This window comes from Macrobrachium rosenbergii, chromosome 12 (genome assembly GCF_040412425.1).
Source record: "Macrobrachium rosenbergii isolate ZJJX-2024 chromosome 12, ASM4041242v1, whole genome shotgun sequence".
Taxonomy (NCBI): domain Eukaryota; kingdom Metazoa; phylum Arthropoda; class Malacostraca; order Decapoda; family Palaemonidae; genus Macrobrachium; species Macrobrachium rosenbergii.
Genome location: NC_089752.1, coordinates 29,558,401 through 29,579,059, shown reverse-complemented (window position 1 = coordinate 29,579,059; position 20,659 = coordinate 29,558,401). Strand labels below are relative to the sequence as shown.

Below are 20,659 nucleotides of genomic sequence, written 5' to 3'. Positions count from 1 at the left end.
GACCAAGTTACTTTTATAAACTTAAGGAACAAATGAGGAAAATTTAGTCGAGTCCTGTAAATGTTGGTTTCCTCTATTACAGATGTCGAAAAGGTGTTACCACTTATTTTTTTACTTACAAGCACGTCAAGGAAAGCTAAAGTATTATTTTTATCTATTTCTGAAGTGAATTTAATATTCCGGCGTTTAGAGGTCAAATAAACAAGAAACAGGGGTATATGTTCTTCAGATCTAAATATTTAAAATGTTCCATCTACACATTGTCTGCAAAACAATGGCTAAAAATGATTACGCAAAACAACGTGATGAGATAAAAAGGCATGGGCTAAAGTAGCACTGAGACGGTTTCCTTTTGCGGCGCCATTCTTTCTAAACATTTTTGTTAAGCAGAAAAAACCTTCAGACGCAAGTTGCGCAACTGTTGTTTTTCAAAACTTTGCATACTGTTGGAGACGTTAGGTTAAAGGGATATTAACAAATACTGATTTCACATCGAAACTTGCATGGACACAATTACCCAGTTCTAGATCGAAAATTTCTTCAGCAAAAGTTAAAGACCCTTTAGCTGTGTATTGGTTACATGTTACAGGAGCTAAAGTAAGAACAAGAAACATAGGCAAATGACAATTTAAAGTAGCTATATAAAAAAGTATACCTTAGTTTAACCAGACCACTGAGCTGATTAACAGCTCTCGTAGGGCTGGCCTGAAGGATTAGACTTATTTTACGCGGCTAAGAACCAGTTGGTTACCTAGCAACGGGACCTACAGCTTATTGTGGAATCCGAACCACAATACACCGAGAAATTAATTTCTGTCACCAGAAATAAATTCCTCTAATTCTTCACTGGCCGGCCGGAGACTCGAACTCGGGCCTAGCAGAGTGCTAGCCGAGAACTCTACCGACTCGTCCAGCGAGGAACTGAAAAGGGCTGACATGATTGGTCTGAGTGGAATTCCCTCCTTGGGCACCCCCCGAGAGACCACACAGCACTCCAGTGATGAACAGATCATCACAAGTTCATCCAGAACACTCTCAGACTTCGAACCTATTAATGCTTTTGTCTTTATTCAGTAACTAAAAGAATATCGTCCTTAACTACTTCGAATTTATTGTGATCGTCAGGAATGAATTGTATCTTACATATTCACCCTTTTTAAAAATAACAACGCCTTTACCTTGATCAGGCGTCATTATCACTATTGACTTATCTTTGGATAAGCTTAGTAAAGCAGAATACTCTACCATTGAGACATTGTGAATGAAATAGAATGGAATGGAATGGAATATAAAATTTAGGCCAAAGGCCAAGCGCTGGGGCCTATGAGGTCATTCAGCGCTGAAAGGGAAATTGAGAGAAATATAAAGGGTTTAAAGGTGTAACAGAAGGAAAACCTCGCAGTTGCACCATGAAACAGTCGTTAGGAGAGGGTGGAAAGTAAGATGGAAGAGAGACTATGAATGGAAATACAGTGCAAGAATGAAAAGGACTGCAGCTAGGGGCCGAAGGGACGCTGCAAAGAGTCTTAAGTAAAGCCTACAGGGCACCATGTGAGGTGCCCTACGGGGCGGGGCGAGAGAGATAAGTTTAAATAAAATCATAATGTGGATCATAATATGTAGACAGAGCCACATACTTTCAGGAGCTTCTGGAATACTGAATGGTTTAATGGTATTGCTTTCACAGATACAAATGTCGGCAAACAGTTGGAAAAGTTAATGTCCCCTAAAGTTGCGATTTCAAAAGTCAGTAAAAAGCGGTGCTATATTTTTCAATGATTTCTATGACAATAGGAGTTTTATCCTGTCAAAATTATATGGGAATTTTACCCCCAGAATATGTCAAGGTGGTATTTAAACATAAGTACACCATCGGTAGCTTGTTTAAGTACAAGGAAATTTTACCCCGAGAGCTACAATCTTATATTGTTTATAAACATGAGTGTGATTGCTGTAATGCAATTTACGTGGGAAAAATAAAGCCCCAAGCACGTGTAAGACTGTTTGAATATAAAGGAGGACCCAATAGAACAAACATGATTGTAACAAAACCACCACACATGATCAAGAATTAAGTAGTGATCGCCGTTTATCCCTTGGAGCTGTCTGTAGTGGAAAACCTTTACACTTCGAAATTGAAATCTTCCCTCGGCAACAACGACAGGTCCACGAAGGTCTGTGATATTCAGTGATATTTCATGCAATAATTCAAAGTAAAAAGGACTAAGTAATTCAATAAGGTCAATTTAGTAAGATTCATTGTAGGCAAATTCGCCTCTAAAACCTCTCACCACGCCTTCTGTGGGAAAACCCCTTTCTTGTCCAAAGTGCTGTTGGAAATCCATTAATTAATTCCAGGTGCGGACCCGACCAGAGTTAATCGTCGCCTGAGGCAGGCCAGCTGGCTGGCTGAACACGTGTGTTCCGCCATTTTGAAATCGGAGCCACACTGCCTGCAGAGTGATCACGACGCCATCTAGGAAGAGAAAGCCATAAATTCCAAAGGTATAAACAGTGATCCCACTTTTGGGGAATTTGTCCCCAGATTGGGAATTTTGAATGTTTTTTGGGAAAATCTGGGGAATTCGATAAATTTGGGGAAATCTGGGGAATTTGAATAGGATTTCAGTGAAAACTTAGTAACATTTATGCAAAAAAAAGAAAAAAAAAAGACGCCAGCCGACCAAAACAAAACTATGGCCTCACCCTCTGTAGCCTTTGTTTTGGAAGACATACGGTTGTGGGAGTGGTGCGGGGGGCGGGGGGAGAGTTGGGGAAGTGTTTGCTCCACACAGGACCCCCCACCTTCCCAGTCGCGGCCGCCTTGATGAAATAATAATAACAATCATAACACGTGCACGTGTGACGTGTGAGACTGAGAGTGTGAGACGAAAACGAAATGAGCGCTCCCTTCAACCTTAGAGGCGGGACAACCTAAACAACTGTAGAAGGTATGTTATAAATTATTTAGAATTTAGTTATTTTTTTATGGATGAGATAAGCCTGAGCCTAAATCAACATAGCACTATGCTGTCCAACTTAAGCCCCGTTCACACATTCACGTATCAGCCCACGCATGTTCACGTATGAATGGAAACTGGTAGTTGGCAACAGCTTACGTAAGTACTACGAAAAAGTTCCGTAATGCGTATTTAAGATCGTGGACATGCGGGGCGGAGTCGGGAGGTCGATACGCACCATCCCAGCATGCGTGGGGAGCCACGTACGTTTCGATATGTTCAAAAGATACGTGTCTGTTCACGTCATCCGTCATTTTGCGTGGTTCCACACGCACCACGTGGTGCATCCGTGGCGTGGTCTGCACGCCCTGCGGGCAATGACGCGTGGCCCCCCGCTGCTTTCCCGTTCCCGCCAAGAACCGCGTGGGTCCCCACGAGGTTCGGGAGTAAACGTGGCAACAGCGCCTCTCCCCCAGGACCTGAGACGATGAGGCAACGCTGTGTCGGGTGTATAAAACAGCTTGCGGCGCGGATGCGGCATCAGTTCTTCTCCCGGACAGACAGCAGCAACACCGTTTCTCGCCCCTCCAGCGCCTTCGTCAGCAGAAAATGCCGAAAGTTAGCAGCAACAGACAGCGGAAGGGGGCTTACAAGCCTCCAACATCCCAGTCAGGAGCGGAGACGGCCTCTACGTGGCAGCCACCTGCTGCAGGCACCCCTGCAGTCACCATGGAGGAGGATGTTGTCATAAACCTTGAGAGGCTGACGAGGTCGAGGACATGGCCAGTGACCATAGCCTCTTCAACGACGAGGATGCCGGCCTGGATGACGTCGACTCGCGCCGATGATGACGGGAACGACGAAGCTGCTGGACGGCACCGCCCTGGGACTGGAAACGCGTGCGAAAGAAGAACCCTCTGTCATCCTCTCAGATGAAAATGAGAGGCTGGTAGGGAGTGGTTGGAGCAGGAGGCCGAATTCATTTATAACAAGGGCATGACAGCATACAAGGACAAGGCCAGGGTGTGCAGGGCATTTGAGGAGAGGGGGGAGGTCACTGGCTCCTCCTGTGTCAGGCCCTGAACTCCGGACCTGTTTCACCTCCCTCAGGACCCGCTTTGGACGCCTCACAGCCGAAAAAAGTGGTCAGGGGGCCAGCAGACGACTGACGGACCGTGAGAAGTGGATACTGAACATCTTCCACTTCCTCAAGCCCCACATTGTCCGCCAAAAGAAGCCCAAGGTGTTGGGACTTCCGATGGTATGTCTTATTTTATTGTTTCGCTGTTTAGTAAATCAGTGACTGAAACTTTAATGCACAGTTTATTTAATTAATGGAACTACAACCTTGTCATTCACAGTACATTTACATTCTCTCATACATGTTCCATCTCTTTACAGTCTGCGTCTGCTGCAGCTGCTTGCAGCAACCCTCCTGGCCATGGTCCTGCCCTTGATGTTCCTGCCCTTTGTGATCCTGCTGGCAGTGCCACTCCAGTCCCCTGCTCGTCCGATGACCGGTCCTCCACCATTGATGATCCTGCACCACAAAGGAAGTCACGGAAGGAGGACAAGGCTGCAAGTGGGGTCCTGGACGTGTTGCTTCAACAAGCAGAGTCAGCTCGGCAAAGGCTACAGGGGGCCATAAGACCTCTGTGTGACCCCAGGCTGGTGTACTGGCGGAACGCCCTGGAGGAGCTTTCCGCCGACTGTGCAGATGTGGGGCCTGAGCTGAGGATGGCGCTGAAGGTGGAGTTCATCTCTGCCATACAGCGCTTTGTGAGGGCTACCAAAGAGGGCATCACGAGGCCGCCACGTCATCTGATACCCCACACCCAAGCAGAAGCCCTCTGGGATGGTCCGCCTGCGGCCCCAGCTCCCCTTCCTGCTCCTGCTACATATGTGCCACTTGCTACACCTAGTGGTGCCATGGCGCAGCCTCTCAACCTCACGGCGCAACAGGTGGCGATGCTGCACGCGCAGCTGTCTGCACCTGCAGTGGCGTCCACACCCAGGGACCTCAACGTGTCTTTGCCAACGAGCAGCTTCCTGGAGAACCTCTAGTTTAAGGCAACATTTTTTTTTTATATCTATTTTGTGTATGTGTCAATGTAAACAAATGTATATATTTTGTATTATTGTATGTTTCCATGTAAATATTTCAGCATTAGTATAAGCAATAAACATAATTGAAAAATAACTTTTATTCAATGAACTAAAAACCATCAAAGTAACAAAATGAAGTAATAATAATCACACAATTAAGACATATGCAAACAACTATATAGTTGAAAATTAACTTATAGAAACAAATATCTTTTTTTGTATTATTGTAAGTTTCCATCTATATATCAGCACTAGTATAAACAATAAACATATAATAGAAAAGTAACTTCTATTCAATGAACTACAAACCATGGAAGTAACAAAATGAAGTAAGAATAACAACAAAAATAAGGAGTAAGTGAAGGTATATTATATTAAAATAAAAATAAAAAAATCTGTACTTTCATATTATTAAGTTGTTCTTCACTACTGCTTGGTAATGGCCTATATAAAGGTATAAACCATTTCAAAATATTCAAAGTTATAATCTTCCCACGCCTTGGAGTAATGCACTTAGCCACATTGCAATGCATGTATTTGCTTCTGCGTTAAAAATGTCAGAGTGTATGATCCAGTACTAAAAAAAACATATGCAAACAAATATATAGTTGAAAATTAACTTATATAACAAATGTTTATTTTTGGTATTGTATGTTTCAGTGTATATATCATGACTGGTATAAACAATAAACATATAATTGAAAAATAACTTTTATTCAATGAACTAAAAACCATTATACTAATAAAATGAAGTAAGAATAATAGCACAAATAAGACATATGTAAAACAAATAAATGCACAAATACAAAGGAAAAGTAAACTGTATGGATATTAAAAATTTTGGAAGTCGACATACAAAGAGAAATTATTATAACAAATATAAATGTATGTTAACAGTAGTTCTCCTGCCAAGTAACGGAACCACCAGGAGATGAAAAGTAGTCTTTCAGGATGTTGCGTTGTTCCTTGGCATTCCTGGTTGCAGTGTTGCCTCCCATGGTTGGAAGAGCGTCTCCTAGGGGTGGGTCACTCCTCCAGGCACCAGGTATGAAATCATGTGTGATGGGGTTCTCCTGATCTGCTTCCTGCCTGCGTGGATTTCTTTTTATTATAAGGTTGTGCAGAACACACGCGGCCAGCACTACTGACTCTGCACGGTCAGGCTTGATACACATTGACGTGTGGAGTACTCTGAATTTGCTGGCCAGAATCCCGAAGGCATTCTCCACCGTCCGCCGTGCCCTACTTAACCTGTAGTTGTAGATCCGCTCCTCCTTGGACAGGCCTCTTTTGGGGTAGGGCTTCATGAGATAGTTCCGCAGGGGGAAGGCATCATCGCCAAGCAGGAAGTAGTCTACAGGAGCTCCATTTGTTGCATCTAGTAGGGCCTCAGGTTGGGGAAGGTTTGCTTCCTGTTTTGCCAGCATTTCACACAGACGGGTCTGGGCAAATACACCACCGTCCGACTCTGACCCAACGGCACCCACGTCCACGTAGAGGAACTTATATGAAGCGTCGACAATGGCAAGTAGAATCATGGAGAAGAACTTCTTGTAATTGTAGTAATGCGTACCACCAAGGGGAGGGTTACGGAGCCTGATGTGTTTACTGTCTAGTGCTCCAATTACGTGGGGGAAGTTCCACCGTTCCTCAAACCCGCGGGCAACCTGCTTCCAAGCCTCTGGTGTTTGTGGTACCTGCAGTTCCACATCTCCAAAGGCAGAAACAATGGCCCTGCAGGTCTCGGGTACAATGCAACTTATGGTGTTGTGGGCTACCCGGAATGCGATGTGCAGGCTCTTATATGAGTCACCCGTGGCAAGGAAACGTAGGGTGATAGCCACACGCAGTCCTGGCGTAAGGGGTTCCCTCCAAAATGTGCGTTGCTTCTCAATGTAGGGTGTGACACGTTCAACTATTTCACTGAATATGTCTCTGTCAGTTTGCGTAAAATTCCTGTATAGTTCTGGGTTTTCGGTTGCCAGCTCCTCCATCAGGTTGTCATAGTGGCCTAGCTCCACTCTTCTTTGCAAGTACGGCCAAGCCCAAACCCTCCTCGGCCTCCTCTTTTTTTTCTTATTTTCAATTGCAATGTAGGCCCTCACAGCTTCCACCAATACCATGCAGTGCACATACTCCACGACGGCCTCCATTACGTTTCTTTGTTGTCTGTGTGCTGGTGTTATAAGGGCAACGATGTCCTCAATGTTCTCCATGTTGATTCAGCAGCAGGGGAATACTTCTTGCTACAGGAGGCGCTGAATGGCACTGCAAACACATGTGCACAGCACAGCCCTTTTGTACCTGGCGATACCCGCCGATGTGCGTGGGGATGTTGTGAGGGTGTCGTGAGGTCGTAACGCACAACGTTACACATACGGTATACGTGCGTGGGTGTTACTTGCTCTGCCACGCATTACATGTGGGGGTGTGGCCTATTGTCTTGGCAGTTCACGTAAGCATCCCGTCTATCTTGCGCAGTGCGTAGCCTTAACACGCATTACTCCGTACTTACGTTATGGCGTCGTTATGTTGACTTACGGACATCGGCCTTCGACACGTATCCACTTGATCGCGGCGACAAACCCTACAGTATAGCCACGTTTCACATGCGTGAACATGCGTGGGCTGATACGTGAATGTGTGAACGGGGCTTTAGCAAAGTCCCAGTCACCCGAAGGGGAAATTCAATAACTTTATCAAGCCTAAAATTGGTAAGGAAGGAAATATGAAATAAGGCATAACATAGAGTAAGTTGGACGAGTGAGAAAATAAAAAAAAAAATTGTATACAAGCAGATCTCTCTCATATATCTCTAGCATTAATTAACTACTTTTGAGTATCTAATTTTAAAACAATGGTAAATGTACATCCATAAGTAATGACAAAATAGTTACATTGGAATAATTACACAATATTATTAACTAAGTAGTGATACGGACATGTTTAAAAAAAATAATAATATTTAGAAGAAAGAGGGAGTTGTTGTTAGATTAAGGTGGCCTTGTGCCAGCACGGGATCTTAGAGAGAGCGCCAGTTCATTATACAAACAGCTTACCCCTATATGACTTTTCTTGTGTAGACAAAAATATTAAATATTTATAAATGGGCTATACATAGAACGGTAAATCTTTGTAAAAAAAAAATAGGAAAAATATGTAATTGTTCATTGGTTGGTGAGAGGAAATAGACTGAAGACAAATCCTAAGCAGGGCGGAATAGGAAGGAGATTAAAATACCAAGAAATGAAAAACAACCCCTATAATCTTATAATTATAGCCTCAGGGTTTGTCTCAAAGACATTCAAAGGTCTGTCAAGTTGTTGTTTTGTAAAACTGTCAACAGGGCAGATCTTAAAATGCCATGCTCTTCGTGCTTGGCAGTATGAATTCCCTGGAAAATATATTTTGGGGAATTTTTAGCCTCGCGCTAGGGAAATTTTGTGATAGCGCTGTGGGAACACTGGGTATAAAGGACCTTGGAGAGCAGGGTTGCCAGATTGGGCTACAAATCACAAACTGGGCTACTTTTTACACCTTTGGGCGACCAGATTTCACAGTCCGCTACTTGCGACTTTTTGGGCTACTTTTGATTTGACTTGGGCTCTTTTATTCGATTTGGGCTACTTCCATTCATTTTGTTTTAATAATAATAATAATAATAATAATAATAATAATAATAATAATAATAATAATAATAATAATAATAATAATAATCACACCAATGATCTACTGCAATAGATTGGCAATAGTGTATAATTCCACTCGTATGTTGAATGTTTTTACGTCAGCAGATATCTATTGCAACACGCAAGTGAAGTAATGTTTTGGCAGGCACGTGCAGAGGGGTGATGCTGTGGGTGCCCAAGCACCTGCCTCTTTGCCCCCACGCCCCATAAGTCACATTTTATTTTTAATATATGAGTCTTCAAATATTTTCATACATACAGCTCACACACACACACACGTATGCATATACATTATAATTATATGTAGGTATACCTGACAAATACATATGGACAGCATGTAATAAGTGGTTTTCACTGTCACCCCCATATATATGTGTATATGTATACATATATACATATATATAAATGTATATGTATATGTATATATATACATTTATATATATGTATATATAAATGTATATGTATATATACATATATATATATATATATATAAATAAATAATATATATATATATAGATATACATATATATATATATATATATATATATATATATATATATATATATATATATATATATATATATATAAAGTACCCTTTTCTAGTCCTGAGCACCTGCCCATTGATTTGTTTCTGCACGTTACTGTGTTTTGGTCTGACCGTCTGAGCCCAAAGAGTAAAGACCAGCCTGGAATTGAATGGTAAATGCTGTTCAACATTTGAACCCAAAAGATCCATGCTGAAATATGACTCTTCAATCTATAAAAATGAGAAAGATGATGATAATGCGGAAAGCATACTGAATGACTTGGTACTCTAGTTAAATTTGGAAGAGAATAATATGTACTTTAATTTTTTTTACAAGGAAGAAGTTTACTTTAGTTGCGAAAAAGAAAAGTGTCCTAATTTTTCAAGAAAAAGTTATTGATTTTGAAAGGATGAGATGTAGGCTACTTTAGTTTTGAAAAGGAACAACTCATGTTTGTTTAAAAAGGCAATAAAAGATTTAGTTTTGAAAAAAAAAAATTCTTCAGCTTTGAAAAGAGAAATTTACTTCAGTTTTGAAAAAGAAACGTGTACCATATAGCCAGGATCAACCACTAAAATTTAAGTAATAACTTTATTATGCTATAAATGTGTGTGTATACAATATACATACAGTATATAGATATGATAAATAGTAATTTGTACTCTGCTATAAATGTGTGTATACAAATATATATATATATATATATATATATATATATATATATATATATATATATATATATATATATATATATAATATATATATATATATATATATATATATATATATATATATATATATATATATATATATATATATATATATATTCTTGAAAAATTAGGACACTTCTTTTTCATAACTAAAGTAAACTTCTCCCTTGTAATATATATATATATATATATATATATATATATATATATATATATATATATATATATATATATATATATATATATATATATATATATAGTAATATGATAAATTGGGCTACTTTTACCTGAAATTCGCGACTTTTTAAGAGTGTTTGTGCTACTTTTAGCCAAAAGCATCTGGCAACCCTGTTGGAGAGAGCAGAGGAGCTTGCTGCCTTGCTCTCAGAATTAGTGATCCCACTTTTGGGGAATTTGTCCCCAGATTGGGAATTTTGAATGTTTTTCGGGAAAATCTGGGGAATTCGATAAATTTGGGGAAATCTGGGGAATTTGATAGGTTTTCAGTGAAAACTTAGTAACATTTATGAAAAAAAAAGCCAGCCGACCAAAACAAAACTATGGCCTCTCCCTCTGTACCCTTTGTTTTGGAAGACATACGGTTGAGAGAGAGAGAGAGAGAGAGAGAGAGAGAGAGAGAGAGAGAGAGAGAGAGAGTTGGGAAGTGTTTGCTCCACACAGGACCCTCCCACCTTCCCAGTCGTGGCCGCCTTGAGGAAATAACAATAACAATCATAACACGTGCACGTGTGAGACTGAGAGCGTGAGACGAAAATGAAACAAGAGCGGTGTGTGACCTTTGCGCTCCCTTCAACCTTAGAGGCGGGACAATTTAAACACTGTAGAAGATGTGTTATAAATTATTTAGAATTAATTATTTTTTTAAGGATGAGATAAGCCTGGGCCTAAATCAACATAGCACTATGCTGTCCAACTTAGCAAAGGCCCAGTCACCCGAAGGGGAATTCAATAACTTTATCAAGCCTAAAAATTGGATAGGCCTAGCTTAGAAGATAGGCAGTTTGGAGGCATTTCCCCTTTCTACAAATATCTTGATTTCTTAACACCATAGATAAATAATAAATTGGTAAGCAAGGAAATATGAAATAAGGCATAACATAGAGTAAGTTGGACGAATGAGAAAATAAAAAAAATCGTATACAAGCAGATCTCTCTCATATATCTCTAGCATTAATTAACTACTTTTGAGTACCTAATTTTAAAACAATGATAAATGTACATCCGTAAGTAATGACAGAATAGTTAAACTGGAATAATTACACAATATTATTGACTAAGTAGTGATACGGACATATTTTAAAGAAAATAATAATAAGATTTGGAAGAAAGAGGGAGTTGTTATATTAAGGTGGCCTTGTGCCAGCACGGGATCTTAGAGAGAGCGCCAGTTCATTATACAAACAGCTTACCCCTACAGTTACTTAGATGCAAATACTATATGATTTTTCTTGTGTAGACGAAAATATTAAATATTTATAAATGGGCTATACATAGAACGGTAAATCTTTGTAAAAAAGAAATGGGAAAAATATGTTATTGTTCATTGGTTGGTGAGAGGAAATAGACTGAAGACAAATCCTAAGCAGGGCGGAATAGGAAGGAGATTAAAATACCGAGAAATGAAAAACAACCCCTATAATCATATAATTATAGCCTCAGGGTTTGTCTCAAAGACATTCATTCAAAGTTGTTGTTTTGTAAAACCGTCAACAGGGCAGACTTAAAATGCCATGCTCTTCGTGCTTGGTAGTATGAATTCCCTGGAAAATATATTTTGGGAATTTGGGTCTGATCTGGGGAATTTTTAGCCTCGCGCAAGGGAAATTTTGTGATGGCGTTGTGGGATCACTGCTCAGAATTGTTGGCAGCAGCACGGCCTCCGGAGCTCCATCCCTTGCTCTATCCACGGTTGAGCGATATACCTCAACCGTGGCTCTATCAAACTGCCTATTTTCGACACGTGGCAGGCAGTATCCAAAGTAACTTTTGTTGTGAATTAACTCACTTTCCCTCCCTCTCGCTGGCCCTCATAACAAGAGAACTTAAGCTCCTAAAGGACGTTAAAGTACCAGGATTTAAGGTTTTTCGTCAGGCACGTTCCCTGTTCTCTCTCCAGCTAACTTCCCTTCTTTTCATAGTGCGATACACTTACAGTGAGACCTGCATTGCTTTATATTTTGTGCTGTTAAATTTGCAAAGCATTTACGAGAAGTGTAACGAAGTCGCAATGTGTTCGAGTCATGGGAATCTAGTTCAGTCTAGTCAGGACCCGCTCAGAGTTGGTCCAGGTCTAGCCATCTTCTATGCAATTCCTCGATCCCCTCATTACAGTGCTAGTTTCGGTTGAGTACCCATAAGTGTTTCAATCAACTGTGGATCTGCGTATCATCTGTGCGCGTAGCGGCAGTCGCTACTTCGTTACCAACAACTTTTGAAGTGGGAACCCAATACACTCCCTCCAGGAAATTCCCCGTCATTTGTTCTCACCTCATTACCCCAGAATTACGCTACTATTCTTCTGATGTATTTTTCTTTTGTAAATATAATGAATTCAGAGTTTATCTAATCACTCCCCTCTTAAAGTAGGCCTTCAGGCGCATTTTGTTGTTTGTAATTTTAGCTGTACAGATTTTTTGTGGTAATTAGGGTAAGTTGCGTATCATCCTAGTATACTACCCCAATTATATAGCAAGTACCCAGCTTTAAAATTACAGCATGTGTATGCTTTTATTTTGTAGGTTTTCAGTTCTTTTAGTATTGCTTTGTTTCTTTTTTATGCTTGTGCATTACCAATTTTTACACAAATTCGTTTTATCGTTACTTTATTCCAACGTTCGCAGATGATTTTAGGGATTTTTCCATTTTTATTTGTGTGATTTTGTTGTTAGACGTGATGGTGGAGATAAATTATTCAGAAAACGGCAGTCATTATTGAATTGAGGATATTTTATCCACGAGTACTGGTTTTTATCTTCTTTCCATATATATATATATATATATATATATATATATATATATATATATATATATATATATATATATATATATATATATATATATATATATTGTTACGTGCGTGTCTTGGCTGATCAGTTATTGTTTAATTTACGTAAAGTTTCACGGCCCTGCATGCCTAGAATACACATAACCTGTCACTTGAAGCCACAAATTAACCTCAAAGACAGACGTTAATTAACCAAAGGTCGCCAGTTAAGGGTAATTAACCTTAACAAAGAATATTCAAGGAATAAAGACTTTATGATAAACGTCACCAACTGCGGACGCAGAAAAAATCTCTGCTTGTTAAGATGGAATTAAATACAAAGACGCAACAGTTCTCCCAAACAATGAGCGCCAGGCATAACGAATACCAGAGTATTAAAATGACTTGCTTGCCTAAATCCCCGAGACTTACTGGGATAATTCGGCTAACGCTAAACAATATAATAATTTGGCTTAATCTTAGACTTCGTACAAGCGATTACCTTAAATGGTGGCTGGAGAATGAAACAAAGAAAGATTTGGAAATACAGAAAAGAGGATAAAAGAATGGGCGAAGTTTTGAACAAAACACAGACTTTACCTTAGGACGAAGCGTTGATGCGCATTCAACGGACGATCGGAAGTTCTGGAAAATGCTTCTTCACTTCACTAATAGAAATAATAGACAAAGGGCCGGAGAGGCCAAAAGGACGTGTTGTCTCCGCGAAAGCGTGATTCTCTCTCTCGTCCGCTGACCGGCCTGGGTCAAACAGGGATGCATTCGTTCCCTCAGGCGTCTACGCTCTGTTAAAAACATTCGCCAAGAGAGACAGGTAGAAAGGAAAAAAGGACTTTAGGACCACCTATTCTTAAGGCTGGATATGGAAATTTTCCTATAGGGTGAAATGCCTAACTGCTACCGAGTTCCTTCCTACACGCAAACGTTACAATTTTAAACTGCCTACGTGATTCGGCCGCTACAACGGACGAAGTTTGAACTGGAGACGCTCCTAATGTGGGACAAAGCTTTTTCCTTGTCTTGGTCAGGCTGATATTACTACAAACAAAGGTTACGAGGGCGAACAGCAGTAATATTTATAAAAGCTCCCCCCCTTAAGAGGGCCTTCACTCCCTTTTCGGGCACGAAGGTCTGTACTAAGCAAGCTGTTTGCCTCTAGTAAGTTACTCTTCTTCCCCTGAGCAGATTAGTCCTGGTTAGCCTACCTAGCTACAGAACTACCTAACCCTGGATAGGATATGAGCTATAATCACTACTTTACCTAATTCTAATGGTACTAGAAGGTGCCTATGGTTATTATAGGCTACCTCCTACAATCATGATGTTTTTAGACCTAGCCTAGTGGTGCATTCTATGGTATTCCCTAGCCTAACCTATCCTAACCCGACCGTAGCACCAACATAAGAGTTAATGTTCTAACTAAATTACAACGTGGTTTATGTTTAATACAATTAATAATTACTAGTTAATTCATGAGGGTTGCCTCATATGATAAATGGGTGCCTCACTGAGGTCTTAGGCCATGCGTGTCATGAGCATCGTGGCTCGTTTCACAATAGTTAAGATTATTGAAGTTAGTTATGCTACTTACGTGATTACTGCGGCTCGGTGGTAAGTGGAAGGAACAAGGCTACTAATTTGATGTACCGTACTTAAGGCGGTCTAGGCTAGGTACAAGAAAAAGAGATCACACTGGCTACCTCCTCTGGGCAAGGGGCCAGGATCACTCTAAGATGGTAGGGCACTGTGCTGAGAGGGCACTAGTGCCTGGATGAGCTTATGGCTCGGCAACTACTGGGCTCTCTTCCGCCCCTTCTTCTTCTTCTTTGGGTTCCTCCAAGGCCTATCAGTAGCAGGCTTAGGAGGTGATGAGGGCACCGACTCTGGGGACAGGCCAGAAGGGCTAGCGGGCGCGAAATCAGGGGCAACTTCAAAAGCTACAGGAGGGCTGCCTACTCCGGCTGCTGCAACAACCGGAGCGAGAGCGATCTCGACTCCTGCGTCCAAGGAGGCCAGTTCCTGGTCTTCCAGAGACGGGGTAACATTTCGATCCTCCAGGGGTTCATCCTCTGGAGTCAGATTTGGTAACGAAGAAGTCTCGGGTGCTGGCGGCTCTCCGGTTGCGATGATCAACGGCATGGGGAATCCTAAATCTCCCGGAGGAGGATTCGCCTCATGATTTAGACCTGGCATAGGGGCCTTCTTAATTGGTAGCTCAACGTCCGTGGCGGACGGAGTGTGGCACTGCTCAGTGCTCGCAAGTGGCACTGGCAGCAGTTGAGGGTTAGGCATGCCTGACAAGGGGTCCGGAGGCGCAATACCTCGTGGACGACTTGGGTTTGGCTGCGGCAGAGATTCCTGCCCCAGCATGAGATCGTAGCCTCTCCTAGAGTCTTGTTCGGGAGCGTCCGCTGGGCGTTGCTTACTTGGGCAGCCCTCCCAATTTGTGGAGTGGTCTGTCCGCTTGCACGTCCTCCTGAATATCTCTTCGGGGAGAGGGAGGACCTCTTGATGGGCCAGCCCTTCGCAATTGGAGAGGGCTAGGCCTAGAGTAGTTTGGTTTGTGCCCCTTCCACGGACCACTTTGGTGGGCGGAAGGTCGGGGTTTGTCTTTATCGAGAGTTCTAGATGGGGCCTCCGTGGAGGAGGTAACTTGGCTGCGAAGTGGCGTTGGTAACGGGCTTCCCCAAAGAAGATCCCAACCCAACAAGAAGGCCACCCCGGGCCGAATTCCACCCACCATGCCAAGTCGGTGGGGTAGCGTGCCCCAAGGTGTCGTAACCTGGAGTTGGACCGTGGGAAAGGTAATGGTGTGGCCCTCTATCCACTTCATTTCCTACCGGGTTTTTTCGTCAACCATGGCACCGGCTGGCACTTGGGCCCTGGCGATCAGGCTAATGTCTGCCGCAATGTCTACTGTGACCGGAAGGGTCACGGGCAGGCTAGTGCTCTGAAGAGGGGCCACCGAGATGAACTGGGTTTCCAGTCTCTCGGGGTAAAGGATCCGGTGCGGACTGGCCGCAGAGAATGAAGTGCTAATTAGTTTGACAAATTTTGTGGTGGGGACATGATGTGGACAGGCCGGAGATCCCGCATTGTAGTGGCTGGCAGCACCACAGGATTTGCACGGGCCCTTTGGATGGGCTCGGTGGCCTGCAGTAACTGTTGGAGGAGAGGGCTGAGCGGCTGAATCGGGAGAGGAGTTCTGGCTGGTAGTGGTAGGCTGCTTATTAGTGCCTAGTTTAAATCAGCACTCAGCTTCAGCGTGCCCCACCTTCTTGCAATAGGTGCACATAGTCTTGCTCGGCAGTCTATTCTTCGGGCGAGTGGAGTTCGAGAGGTAGGCCGGAGGAACGATTCGCTTCTGAGAGGTGCTATCCGACTGATTAAAAGTTTCCCACGAATCAGCCATGCGACAAGCTTCCATAAGTGTGGTGGGCTGCTTATCGTTAAGATATACAGCAAGGGGCCCAGGCACACATTGGTAAAGGTCTTCTAGCATGGTCCGATTGAAAAGATCCTCAAACGTCGTGCAGGCCAAGGAATCGAACCAGCGCGTACCGGACTGGGTTTTGTGACACGCCCATTCTGTCCAAGACCAGCCGACTTCCTTGGCAAGACCTCAGAACCGCTGTCTCCATTTTTCTAGGGTTATTTCGTAGGTATTTGTAATGACTCTATGAACTCCCGCCATGTTGCCTCTCTGGCTCTTCTCCAGTGAGCGAAGCGCTGCCTTGGCTTTTCCCTCCATATGCTTGGCTAGTATTAAGGCTCTCTCCGTCTCCGTGGTGCTGTAGTTATCGAAAAGAGCCTCGATCTCCTCCAACCATGCTTCTGGCTTGTCCTTAGTCCGCTTGGGGACTAGGGAATTGATGCTCGAAATTGGAGTGTTTGATGCAGCAGGTGTAGGGCTGGAGGCTTGCTGTCTAGCCATAGCTTCAGCATTCTCCATTTTCGCTCTTTCCAGCTCGAGCTCTTTCTCTTTGAAGGCTAACTCATGCTGTCTTCTTCTTTCTTCTCTTTCTACTCTTCTAGTTGCCTCTGCTGGGCTTCATACGCCCTCCGTTCTTCTTCATACTTCCTCCGTTCGACTTCATATGCCCTCCGTTCTTCTTCATACTTCCTCTGCTCAAGTCTTTCTTCCTTCTCCCGCTTGGCCAAGTCATCCACTTGCTCCTTGACCCAGTTGGTAAGTTCCGAGCCGGTGAGACCTGCCGCCGTCCCCAGCCCCAGGAAGGTTTTATAATTCTCTGCTGCCATGGTTCTGGTGGGGAAGGGCGTCTAACCGGGTCGACAGGTGTACTTGGGCAGCGAGGAAGTGTCTCTTCAGTGACGTGGCACCCTTTCAAAAGGTGGCACTGTAGTTGGGTGTGCCGTGTACAGGTCACACTGGTGGCACTCAGTATCCCTAGGCACTGGTGCAGGTTAGGTTCCTGAAGAACTTTCTCATCTGTGTTCCCTTTTGTTTGGTTTTATTTATTTTTCTATATTCTTGCTTGGTGGCACTATGGTGCCAATGTGTTCCTAGGGACCCTCTACTGGAGTCCAACTAGGCTATATAGGAGTCAAGGCACTCTACCCCCCCCTGCAGAGTGTAACAATTGAATGAGAGAGAAAGGGAAGGTAAAAGAGAGAGAGAGAGAAAAGTAAGCTATTCAATTGATGACATTGCAGCAAATTATTGGCACTGTGGAATAAAGTGAATTTGTTTTTTTTTTTCTTTTTTTTTTTTTCTAAAGGTACTTTGAGTGGCTGGTCCCAGTGCTAACCGCTCTTCTTTCAGAGGGTGAAAACTATGGTTTCGTTTCGGTATGGGTACCAGGCCTCAGTCGACCGACAATTTATCACTGTAAAAGCTTAACTTGCCCTCATCTTACTTGTGGGACAGAGGTATTTCTTTTACTTATTAATTTAATTTCTGTGTCGGCCCGTCTTTCTTTGAAGCGGGTCACGTACACTCGAAAGGTGATCACTCACGGCTTACTTGAATGAAGAGAGAGAGAGATTTTCCATCAGCTAATTTCTCGCTGCTTGAGAACATGTTAAGCAAAGATTTTATAATTGCACAATGGCATGGTTCTAAATAAAATGCAGATACGTCGTCTTGGCTTCCTTAGCGATGCTTTATCGTGACCTTCAAAGGAGCCGACGCGACGTCACAAGACTTTAGCGTAAAATTTAAAATTCTTTTTATATGATTTTTTACAGCAGGTATTTGTATAGGAACTTGTTATTGTATTAATCCTAACTAAGGCCTATCTTTCCCTGACTAAATTATGTCTTGGTTTTGTCTACCGAAGTCTGTCTAGCTAAGATATTGTGAGGGAGACTACTACGCCGAGAAAGTAGTTCCAAAAGTGGCTGAAAACAGAGTCTGGTCACAACAATGAGTCACAATAACAAGGTCTTAAGATGGCGGCCAAAGCTCGTTAGGCCTAAATTCAAACAACCTCTGGCGGCGCGGGAACCCCAAATGGCGGGTCCTCTCGCACCCAGTTCAAAACAATTCCGAACAACCGCGCAGCGGAGGAATCAAGATGGCGGGTATTTTCTATTGTAGCACAAATTCCAAACAACGAATGAAACAAATGCAGGTATCCAGATTTTACTCTAAATATAGGCTACCAATCATGCATAGCGTTTTACGTTAAGGATGGAACACGAAATTACCAAACAACGTTGTGTCTTTTGTTATTGTATTTTCCGCAGCGAAAACGTCCGTTTAAGGAGTGACTTCCATCAAATGAAATGGGTCTGTGGTTCGGACGGGACCAAATTTACTTTACTGAAAAAATGTATTTTATGGCAAAATTACTATTTCCGTTTGCTTTCTATTTCACTGACATGGTGTTTTGAATGATTCCCGCTATATGAAAACAATAACGATCGGAATTGCCGACGCGATTACTAAATTACTTTGTGTACATGAAATGGACTCCGCGCATTCGGCCTTAGGATCCGTTACTGGACAACTTAACTCGAATGCTCCGAACGCGGTAAAAATGCCCTTTCTTAAAACATTACAAATTATGACTCACTCTGCTTTCAGTGCACACTTTCCTACCTATGGTAATTCTCAACTATACCTGTTATTATAACTATTCTTCTTATTGCTTATTATTATGCCTGGCTCCTTGTTTGGAAGAGTAAAATGGAATTCAGTATCTGACTTTTATCTTTGGAATTAATGTAATTAATTTCCTTTTCTCCAGATTCTTTCTCTAAAATTTACTTAGATCCTACGCAAGGTCGCCAATGTTACGTGCGTGTCTTGGCTGATCAGTTATTGTTTAATTTATGTAAAGTTTCACGGCCCTGCATGCCAAAAATACACGTAACCTGTCACTTGAAGCCACGAATTAACCTCAAAGACAGACGTTAATTAACCAAAGGTCGCCAGTTAAGGGTAACTAACCTTAACAAAGAATATTCAAGGAATAAAGACTTTATGATAAACGTCACCAACTGCGGACGCAGAAAAAATCTCTACTTGTTAAGATGGTATTAAATACAAAGACGCAACAGTTCTCCCAAACAATGAGCGCCAGGCATAACGAATATCAGAGTATTAAAATGACTTGCTTGCCTAAATCCCCGAGACTTACTGGGATAATTCGGCTAACACTAAATAATATAATAATTTGGCTTAATCTTAGACTTCGTACAAGCGATTACCTTAAATGGTGGCTGGAGAATGAAACAAAGAAAGATTTGGAAATACAGAAAAGAGGATAAAAGACTGGGCGAAGTTTTGAACAAAACACAGACTTTACCTTAGGACGAAGCGTTGATGCGCATTCAACGGACGATCGGAAGTTCTGGAAAATGCTTCTTCACTTCACTAATAGAAATAATAGACAAAGGGCCGGATAGGCCAAAAGGACGTGTTGTCTCCGCGGAAGCGTGATTCTCTCTCTCGTTCGCTGACCAGCCTGGGTCAAACAGGGATGCATTCGTTCCCTCAGGCGTCTACGCTCTGTTAAAAACATTCGCCAAGAGAGACAGGTAGAAAGGAAAAAAGGACTTTAGGACCACCTACTCTTAAGGCTGGATATGGAAATTTTCCTATTGGGTGAAATGCCTCACTGCTACCAAGTTCCTTCCTACACGCGAACGTTACAATTTTAAACTGCCTACGTGATTTGGCCGCTACAACAGACGAAGTTTGAACTGAAGACGCTCCTAATGTGGGACAAAGCTTTTTCCTTGTCTTGGTCAGGCTGATATTACTACAAAGAAAGGTTATGAGGGCAAACAGCAGTAATATTTATAAATATATATATATATATATATATATATATATATATATATAATATATATATATATATATATATATATATATATATATAATATATATATATATATATATATAATAGACAGAAGAATCGTAGGGTAAAATGACCCGACAAACATCTCAGGTTGAAGAGGTAAAAGGCTTGTATGTCTCTCACAGTTATCAAGTTTATTACGCCAACGTTTCACAACACATGATGCATCCTCAAGGCTGGAAAATTACAGACTATAAATACTCAAAACGTCACCTATACACGGGAAAAACTTTTAAAATTTTTTAACATTTACGAACACAAAAATTAAAACGAACTTGAAAGGAGCGACTACCAGGGTGAGAGCTAAAATGTGACTA

The 20,659-nt window shown here is 42.0% G+C and overlaps 4 protein-coding genes across 8 annotated transcripts in view; 2 read left to right on the top strand and 2 right to left on the bottom strand.

The window, feature by feature from the left end:
* The window catches only part of LOC136844481 (gamma-butyrobetaine dioxygenase-like), a 44,202-nt gene that overhangs the window by 8,420 nt on the left and 15,123 nt on the right, over nt 1–20,659 (top strand). Inside the window, exon 2 of one of the 5 annotated variants that reach the window (XM_067113764.1) lies at nt 2,359–2,505. The exons of 1 other annotated variant lie outside the window; for it this stretch is intronic. The gene's annotated coding sequence lies outside the window, so the exon portion shown is untranslated. Of the gene's footprint in view, nt 1–2,358; nt 2,506–11,854; nt 12,106–20,659 lie in introns of those variants that run through there. 3 more of the 5 variants (XM_067113763.1, XM_067113766.1, XM_067113767.1) reach the window with 3 other exon arrangements.
* LOC136844479 (WD and tetratricopeptide repeats protein 1-like) overlaps nt 1–20,659 on the bottom strand; it is a 157,986-nt gene that overhangs the window by 132,151 nt on the left and 5,176 nt on the right. The gene's annotated exons all lie outside the window — the stretch shown is intronic.
* Nucleotides 4,090–5,134, top strand: LOC136844484 (uncharacterized). Its single transcript, XM_067113773.1, has 2 exons — nt 4,090–4,221; nt 4,362–5,134. The coding sequence occupies exons 1-2, from the start codon at nt 4,219–4,221 to the stop codon at nt 5,022–5,024; spliced, it is 666 nt and encodes a 221-aa protein (XP_066969874.1). The 5' UTR covers nt 4,090–4,218; the 3' UTR covers nt 5,025–5,134.
* LOC136844483 (uncharacterized) lies at nt 5,770–7,711 on the bottom strand. Its single transcript, XM_067113772.1, has one exon. The coding sequence runs from the start codon at nt 7,280–7,282 to the stop codon at nt 5,957–5,959; it is 1,326 nt and encodes a 441-aa protein (XP_066969873.1). The 5' UTR covers nt 7,283–7,711; the 3' UTR covers nt 5,770–5,956.

Excerpts from the sequence above, each read along its gene's own strand:
- LOC136844483 (XM_067113772.1), bottom strand. The coding sequence starts at position 7,282 with ATGGAGAACATTGAGGACATCGTTGCCCTTATAACACCAGCACACAGA.